The 8664-nt window shown below is 60.5% G+C and overlaps 1 protein-coding gene across 2 annotated transcripts; it reads left to right on the top strand.

Moving 5' to 3' along the window:
- Positions 1 to 2340: 2340 nt before the first annotated feature.
- On the top strand, positions 2341 to 8448 carry LOC136106543 (tumor necrosis factor ligand superfamily member 10-like). 2 transcript variants are annotated; one of them, XM_071813380.1, is made up of 5 exons: positions 2341 to 2627; positions 6085 to 6231; positions 6541 to 6577; positions 7022 to 7151; positions 7422 to 8448. In XM_071813380.1, the coding sequence occupies exons 1-5, from the start codon at positions 2400 to 2402 to the stop codon at positions 7759 to 7761; spliced, it is 882 nt and encodes a 293-aa protein (XP_071669481.1). In that variant the 5' UTR covers positions 2341 to 2399; the 3' UTR covers positions 7762 to 8448. The 2 variants fall into 2 exon arrangements, with proteins under 2 accessions (XP_071669481.1, XP_065702978.1); XM_065846906.2 differs by having other exon boundaries at positions 2342 to 2627; positions 7044 to 7151.
- The last annotated feature ends 216 nt before the right edge of the window (positions 8449 to 8664 follow it).

Below are 8664 nucleotides of genomic sequence, written 5' to 3'. Positions count from 1 at the left end.
CCAGCTCACTCAACAGGGCCACCCACTCACCTCCCCACGCCCAAGGGATGGCTGCGTTTGGGGACCTGTTCTCAGCCCCGAACATCTTCTGACAAGGGTCATCTCCTCCACCTCCTGGGGAGGGAACCCCAAACAGCCTCACGCTGCCTCATCATCATCCTCACGACCCACAGGAGAGTGGGTGCTTCCTTGGTCTCCAAAGGGGGCAAAGAGTCTGGCAGCACTACATGGACAACAACACCGTCTGCAAGGGGGGACAAGAACATGTAAGCAGAAAAGTAGGACTGGAAAGATGCTTGAGAAGCTTTTCAAGCTCCTGCCTTGGCAGCTAAGGAAAAGGACAATTTCTGTCCTCCAGCCGAGTCCGAGGCAATTAGGGACCTGAGAGCGAGTTGCTGCTTCCCTCCCTGCCAGCTCCGCAAATAATAACGAGACAAGAAAGCGGACCTGCTCTTTCCCTTTTAATTAGGTGGTACCTGTGAAGAGCTGCCTTCTCCTGCATCCCCTCTGTCTGCTGGGGGTCTCATGCGAAACTGGTCTGCATGAAGCAAGGGGGAGGCAAGCGCATTCAGTGGAAGAGACACAGCCATTCCTGGCAGGCAGGATTTGAAGTGGGAAAAGTTCCTTTTTTAAAGGAAAAAAAATGCCCTTCATTGTGTGATAGCGCTGGAGAAGCTGCTAGTGAGCCACCTCCTCCTCCTTCCATCTCTCCCCACTCCCCAGGTGGGGAAGCAGCCCTTGGATGACACACGATCTGCAAGACCCAGTCCAGAAAGTCCAGGCTTATGGGTCAAATCCTGAACCAATGTTATGATTGAAATATCAGAGACAGTTTTAAACCCCTCAAGGATCAAAGCTCAGCCTGGCAGGGCTTGGCTTCACAGCTCTCAGCGAAGGAGAGCAGCACTACCTGAGGAGCCCTGTAGCATGCAGAGGTGTCAGGCCTGGTTGACTCAGAGCAGCTCTGGCTTCACGGCCATGTCTCTGTGGCATGTCCCTGTGAATAACTGCTGTGGCACTGGTTGGTGTCCCAGCCCAGGGACAGCTGCAGGGTGCGAAGTCCTGGGAACAGGGTGGGGACATGGCTGCTACCTCCACCTTGACTCTCACCTGAGTCCAAATATCCCGCTCACAGTCAGGTCCTTATTTCACCATAAATCCTGAACTGTCCCTGTCACATGGCCCAAGGTTACCAGAGCTGTCTGAGGGTTTGTGCTGAGGTCAGCCCACGTTTCCCACACCCATCCTTACCAAAAAGGGAGTGTTTCTGGGAAGATCAAAGTGCCTCATCAAGATCTCACTTTCATTTCACAGGTAGAAGCACTAAAAGCCACAGACTCACCTGACCACAGACTGGCTATTGCAGTTGTCAGGTAACAGTCATTTTTCCAGACTTTCTGTTTGCTTTCCACACAACTCAACTTTTCTGTTTCAAAGTGAGTGGGAACTCTACCCACCTGCAGGACAGAGCGCTGGGGTCAGTGACCAAACACCAGTGTGCTCGGAGAACCTGCCCAGGGTGGGCTCTCGCTGTGGGCAGAGTGGGCAGGTTCCATCCCCTCGGGCAAGGTCTCTGGGAGATGCTCAAGAGCAAGTGACCCCCTTTCTGCAAACCTTCACCTGTTTGACCTTCTTGGGGTGGCCAGCTGAGCCCTGGCCAGACCAGCTGGTCCAGTGTCCCATAGGGACATGGCCCATCACCTAAACCCCTGTCACATCGTGTCCCCCCCAACCCTGAGACATTCTGTTCTCAGCCCAGGCAGCACAGGGTGTTTCTTGCTGCCTGGAGCTGGGTGTCCTCAGCTCTGTGGGGCCACCCCACCAGCGCTCACACTGCCCTGTGGGTCACACAGGAGGTTCCTGAGGACACGCAGCCCCTGTCCCCACAGTCCCACTGCCTGTCCCGTGCCACTGATGGGGCATCTACAGCTGTAGCCTGTCCCCAGCACCACGCTGCGTCCTCAAGCCGGTGTCCCCCCTCAGTCCCCATGTACCACTTCAGTCCCTGTGTCCACCCTCGGTCCCCATGTCCACCCTCGGTCCCCATGTCCCCCCTTGGTCCCCATGTCCACCCTCTGGCCCTGTGTCCCGCTTCGGTCCCTGTGTCCCACTTCGGTCCCTGTGTCATGCTTGGTCCCCATGTCCACGCTCGGTCCCTGTGTCACCCCTCAGTCCCCGTGTCCCGCTTCGGTCCCCATGTCCGCCCTCCGTCTTCGTGTCCCCCCTCCGTCCCCACGTCCCCGCTTTGTCGCCGTGTCCCCCCTCGCCACCCCCGCGGCGGGAGGTGGCGAGGCAGCCCCCGCCCCTCGCCCCGCCCCTCGCCCCCCCGCTCCCCGCCCGTCTCTCCCGCCGCCGCGGCCGCTCGGAGCGCGGGGCAGCGCAGCGGGGCGGGCCGGGCCATGGCCCCGCACCAGCCCAGCGCCGGGCAGTACCTGCGCTCTGACAGCGGCGGCTCGGAGCTCCGAATGCTGCCGGACGGCCCCGACCCCGTTCCCGCCCGCGGCGAGGCGCGGGGCCGGCGGCGGTGCGGGCCGTTGTGGGGCAGCGTGGCCGTCATGGCCATCCTCGCCCTGCAGATCGCTTCCACCACCGGCCTCTTCGTCTACTTCACCATGGCCATCTCCAAGGTGAGCCCGCCGGCGGGGACTTTGTCCTGAGCCCCCCGCGCACCTTCCCCCTCCCTCCGAGCCGTTCCGGTGCGGGCGGGGCCCCGGGAGGGCCGGGACCGGCGCGGGGGCTGCGCCCCCAGGAGCCCTGACGGCTGCGGTGGGCTCTGCCCGCTCCGCCCTCGGCCGCTCTGCTGGCGGGGACGGCAGCTGCCCCGCCGCGGATCCAGATGTGGAGGTGGGGGGGTACTGCCCCAGACCCGCCCAGAGCCGCGAGTCCAGATGTGGGGTGGGGGGTGGACACTGCCCCCGACTCCCCCGGGAGCCGCGGATCCAGATGTGGAGTGGGGGTGGACACTGCCCCCAGCTCCGCCCAGAGCCACCGATCCAGATGTGGAGAGAAGGAGCCTTTGTCCTGGGCTCTGTCTAGAGCTGAGGGTCTGCTCTGGGCTGGGGGGCCCTGCCCTGGGGTCCCATCAGAGACTGCAGCTTCAGATGGGGATGGGGGGACAGCCCTGAGCTCCACATCCCATTTGCCCCTTGTTCCTGCTTCATCCACCCCCAGCTTCCCACCCACCCACCGCTGAATCCTCCTCACCCCCTTTGTGAGAGGCCTTGCTGGGAAACTCCCCCCACACCAGCAGCTCTTGGGCGCTTGCTCCAGCTGAATCACACCAAACAACTCTGCTGGGATCCAGCCATTCCCACCTACCCACAGCATTCCCAAACTCAGACATGACAGACCCCCCACCAGCAGCTGATTCAGGCCCACAGCAATTCCTGAGCAGTGGGAGGGCCAGGGAGGGGAAAACGCTAAACTGGAGAGATCTTTGGTGTGGGGAGAAAGAAATGCAGGACTTCCAAGCAGCTTCTCTGAAGGTCCCAGCAGAAACAGGACCCCACAGCACCAAGCATTGCACAAAACCACAATGGGGTTGGGGGAGAGATGGGAAAGACCTGCCCATGGATGCAGGAGGGGCAGCCTGCCTGGTGCCCAGCGGAGCATCCTTTGGAGCAGACCACTGCCCTCACTTTGGGCTTTGTTTCCATCCTCGGATGCCATGTGGCACCCGCTGGAGGGATTTACATGAAAGGCATTGGAGAGAGGAGGGGAATGCGAGTAAACAGAGCCACGGGGAAGGGCTGAAGGGAGGAGAAAGCCACTTGACCTCTTTGGACTAATTTCATAGGGCTGTCACTGAATCCCTGCAGGGGATCTGTGCTGGGATAGGTAGTCGCAGCTCAGCATCTCTGGGGACACTGAATCACTCAGCACAGCCAGCCTGCCCTCGCCCCCTCGCACGAGGTACTGCCACTGCCTCCACTTTATAAAACCTTCCCACTTTTTCCCTAATTTAAACACCCCACCCAACACAAGGTCCCTGGGAGGGGAGACAGGGGAGACAGGCAGAGGGGTTACCCACGGAGAGCAAGGTGCTGGTGGCACATGCAGCCTATCGCAGCAGCTTTAATCAAGGCAATTAGCGTGATCCGTCGGTGCCAGGACCCAGAGTGACACAAGGCACATCACTGCAGTCCCCATGCTGCTGCTGGGAATGCACCACCACCTTACTGGGAGTGGTCAGATGAGGGCTGATCCTAGTTATTAGTATACGAGCACGTGCCATAATTAATGCACCTGAGAGCGCAGGGGAGCTGCACACAGTGGTCACACCCAGGCACGTGCTTGCTTTGTGGAGCTTCCCATGAACAGCCTCGCACCACTCAGGGCTTTACTGCCTGGGTGGGCACCGAAGTCTTTGCAAGGTCTTTGCACACAAGTCTTTGCACACAAATCTTTGCAAGGTCTTTGCACGCAGGTCTTTGCACGCAGGTCTTTGCAAGACTGCAGCCCGGCCAGCCTGGAGAAAACGGTACTAGGGCTGCACTCGCCTTTCTCCAGCCATCCAGCTGTGCGATCCACCACATCAGTCCCTCCGAGCTTGCCCCTGTGGCCCTTCTGGAGCCACGGTGCTTCTGGCAGGTCCAGCCAGCCCATGCTAGGACAGGCTGCTGACCAAATAGTGGAAAAAAAACCCACACCAGCCCTTTTTATCTGACCTCACACCATCTTTCTGTTTATACGAGAGTCTGTATTGATCCCAAACACAAACACATCCTGGTACTAGACAGAGAGTAACCAAAACAGCGACTGAAGGACATGGGCGGGCAGGAGTCTGGACACCTTCCTGTGGAACCTCAGCTGGGTGTTCCTGCTCCATGGGGGGATTGCACTGGATGAGCTTTCCAGGTCCCTTCCAACCCCTGACATTCTGGGACTCTGTGATTCTGGTGTGGGCTCAGAGCAAGCAGGGACGTGGGCAAGCGCAGGGTACTGGAGGTAGCCAAGCCCCAGGTGATGATGTGGCCAAGCCTGAGGACTCCTGGGTTCTGTCCTGGGATCTGGGAATGACTCAAGTGATAGAGGTAGGATGGTCAAGGTGCTGGTGTTCATTCCCAGCACCTGACACACTGATTTTGGGGCAGCCATCCCATCTGTGCCTCAGTGTCCCCACACCCTAGACAGCAGCACTGTGTGGTGAGACCCTATAGCCAGCCGTGCCTGTCCTGCACTGCGACGTCACGGCCCAGGTCAGCCCGGGACAGCATGGGAAGGGGCAGCTCAGCACGCAGCAGCCCGTGTCACGTGGAGGGAAGGCTTCCCAGCCCAAACCACAAGCCAGCACAGGCTAGAAAGCGTCTGAGATGTGCCTGGGCTGACGCAGCACGGCGAGTGCTCGGGGTCCCATCTCCACCCAGCACGGCTCGGCAGCTGGAAGGGCAGAGCTGCGTGAGAGCTTGTTTTGCAAGCCTGGTTGAGCTCAGCAGCGGGAGAGCACGAAGAGCATGGACCCAGCTGCCTGGGCACGTCCAGCCCGCAGCTGCAGCTCCGCATGGAGCCAAGCAGGGCACTGCTTCCCTGGGAGCCGTGAACGTCTTCAAAGCTAAGGCTGGGTTTTACTGCTCCAGAAGCCTCAGGGCAGGAGGGGAAGAGGTGAAGGAGGTGGAGAATGGGAAATTTGGGTTCCTTTCGTTTACCCAGTTCTCTGCAGCTTGTGATAGTCCCTGAGTCTCGCCTCCTCCTCACACTTGGCACTGGAACTCAGTGAAAGGTGCTGTCATGTTTCCCAAAGAGCTGGGATGAGCGAGACTCACTTCTGCCAGGAGTCATGAGAGGACAAGGTGAGATTTAACCTGTCCAATTCACAAAACCAGACCTGTGACAGAACTGGGGATCCACCCAGCCTCCTGCCACCTAACTCCACTCCAGCACTGGAGACACAGTCAGTGCTTATGTCCCTCTCTCACCACCAGCTCTGGGATCAGGGCAGCTCGGGGTTGTTCTCTACCCTGTGGTGTGGCCGTGAGTGTCCTGATGCCGCTGTGAGCACCCACCGAGCATCCCTGCTGCTCCCCGCAGCCGAGCCCTGCGCACCAGCCCGGGCTGACGCGGGGTGTCCGGGTGTTTCTGTTGCAGCTCAAAGCCCAGGTGCCGGGCAGCGCGGAGGAGCTGCGGTGTCTGCAGGTCATCAACCAGCAGCAGGAGGGCTCCAGCCTGGAGGAGCTGGTCACCAACCAGCCCTGTCTCAAGCTGGCCAACACCATCAAAGCCTATGTGGCCACGGTGAGCCCGGATCCGCTGGCTTTGGGGACTGGGGGAGGATGGGACAGCTGAGGGGAGAGCTCCTGTCTGCCTCCCTGCCTCAGTTTCCCCATCCACCTCACTGGTGTGAGGGTCAGAGGGCAATTGCAGCAGTGGTTTAAGAAGGGGGTGGTGGAGGGGGTTGCTCACCAGGCCCTCTGCAGTGGGGAGCTGGCAGAACCCAGAGCGTGAGAGACAAAGTTGTGAAGGCTTGGAAAAGAGGAGCTGGGGTGCAGGGAACACCCATTTCACCTTTAACCGTGGGGCTGTTTCTCTTCTCTGGCGGTCCAGGTGACGGAGAACGTTGTCCGCAGGAGCGCCGTGAAGGGTGAGTCCCGGCCCGGCACCGGGGGAGCAGCCGCGGTGCCGCGAAGCATTGACGGCCTCTTTGCCAGGGCCACGGTCCACGTGTGCCCGGCCCGGCGTGCGGCTGGGGATGCCAAAGGCTGGGGGCTCCGGTGCTCCTGGGGCAAACTCCGCCAGGGGCAGGGGTGGGGACAGCGAGGACGGTCCCACTGGGCGGGCGAAGGGCATCTGTCCCCAGGGAGTGGGTTGGAGGGACAGCTGTGTGTGTGAAGTCCGGGGAACCAGGGCCACGGGGGACAGCGCAGAACAGCTGGATAATGATTGACTAGACATTTCCATCCCCAAACAGCCTCCCTCGTCAATGGGTCAGTGGGGCATTTCCCTGTCCCGCTTGCTCTGCTTGCTCGATAAGGACGCATTCTGCTGACACGGGGCTGGGCGTCCCCGTGCTCTCTGTCCCCTACAGCTGTGTGTCGCTTTCCTCGCAGAGGCCCGGCAGAGCTACTTCAACACCTCAGAGGGGCAGGTTCCTCCCAAAACAGCGAGCAAGCCCTCGGCACATCTCACCCTCCGCCCACAGAGCCTGGCCCAGGATGGTGAGCTGGGGAGTCCGCTGGGCACTGGTGGGTTTCTGAGATGGGAACGGGGGAAAGATCTCACCCAAAAGGCAGGGGACCAGGATGGGAGGATACATGTGGTGGGAGATGGGGAGATGTTTCTTCTGTCCAGTCCAAGACCACCTTTTCTACCCCTCCAAGCTGGATGACTGTGGGAGAGAGTTGGAGCCACCCCTTCCCTTTCTCCTGACCCTAGTGGGTGCTCCCCAGCACATCTCGCTCCCCTGGGTGACCCTTTCTTCTCCGCAGGAAACTCCAAACGCTTTGGGAACCTCTCGCAGTCCTGCCGCCACGCCATCGCCCTCTGGGAAGACAGCACCATCCACTCGCACCTGCAGAACATCACCTACCGGGATGGGCGGCTGCGGGTCAACCAGGCGGGCAAGTACTACGTCTACTCCCAGATCTACTTCCGCTACCCCAGCGACGGGGCCAGCGCCCGGGTCTCCGTCCCCCAGCTCGTGCAGTGCATCAACTGGAAGACCTCCTACAGCCAGCCCATCCTCCTGCTCAAAGGGGTCGGCACCAAGTGCTGGGCACCCGAGGCGAACTATGGGCTCCACGCTCTCTACCAGGGAGGACTGTTTGAGCTGAAGGCCGGCGATGAGCTCTTTGTCTCCGTCTCCTCCTTGGCCATTGACTACAACGATGCAGCAGCCAGCTACTTCGGGGCCTTTCGACTTGACCTGTGACAGCTGCTTCTGTCTCCCACCCTCCCGCTGCTCATGCCCGTCAGCTCTCCGGTGTGGCCTTGGGGCAGCAGATATTGGAACAGGACAACAGCCAAATGGCCAGAGACTACCTGGTGCACGGTCCTTCCCTGCGTGCGTCGTCCCTTATGGTGAGGGATGAGCCAGAGGAGGGCATGGGGGCTGCCCACAGGGCCCCACTGTACAGCTGGGAGGAAGCCCAGGAGCCAGGAAGGGCTCACGGGAGACACGCACAAGTTGGGGACATCCCGGCCCTGATGGCACATCGCCTCCCTGGCTCCTGTCTGAGTGCAGTGGCGAGCGCACGGCTGGCACCCCCGGGACACAGCTCCAGGGCAGAGCCCGCGGTACGAGGCAGGTCCAGTGTCAGCTTCTGGAAAGGAGTGAAGGAGTTTCAGTTTGGGCTGATTAGAAACCTGGAGCGATGCCAGCAGTCACTTTGAGGTGAGGGCAACAGCAGGATTGCGAAGCTGGAGCGATCACCAGCGCAAGCGACCGCACCCGGGCACGTGGCAGTGAGGAGCATCGTGCCTGAGCCAAACTGCACAGGACCATCCTGCCCAGGAGCTTCTTGTCACACCTCTCCATTGCTTCTGACCAAGCATCTCTTTGGGGCTTTTGGTCCTCTCAGCCCTGTTGGGCCAGCACAGGCCCCCTCCTCGCTCACATCTTTAGCAATCGCTAACCTGCAGGATTCCAACTTGTGGGTGAGCCCGCCCTGGTGGTAGCAGCACAGGACCCAGGAGGGACAAGACCAAGGCCTCAGTGTTAAAGGCCATCTC

This window comes from Patagioenas fasciata, chromosome 11 (assembly GCF_037038585.1).
Source record: "Patagioenas fasciata isolate bPatFas1 chromosome 11, bPatFas1.hap1, whole genome shotgun sequence".
Taxonomy (NCBI): Eukaryota; Metazoa; Chordata; class Aves; order Columbiformes; family Columbidae; genus Patagioenas; species Patagioenas fasciata.
The sequence above is the reverse complement of the archived record's forward strand: the minus strand, read 5'-3'. Positions and strand labels throughout refer to the sequence as shown.

Bases quoted from the DNA above. Each gene is read 5' to 3' on its own strand.
- LOC136106543 (XM_065846906.2), top strand. From the start codon at position 2,400: ATGGCCCCGCACCAGCCCAGCGCCGGGCAGTACCTGCGCTCTGACAGC. The intron at 6,232-6,540 runs GTGAGCCCGGAT...CTGGCGGTCCAG, and splicing joins TCAAAGCCTATGTGGCCACG to GTGACGGAGAACGTTGTCCG. The intron at 7,152-7,421 runs GTGAGCTGGGGA...TCTTCTCCGCAG, and splicing joins ACAGAGCCTGGCCCAGGATG to GAAACTCCAAACGCTTTGGG.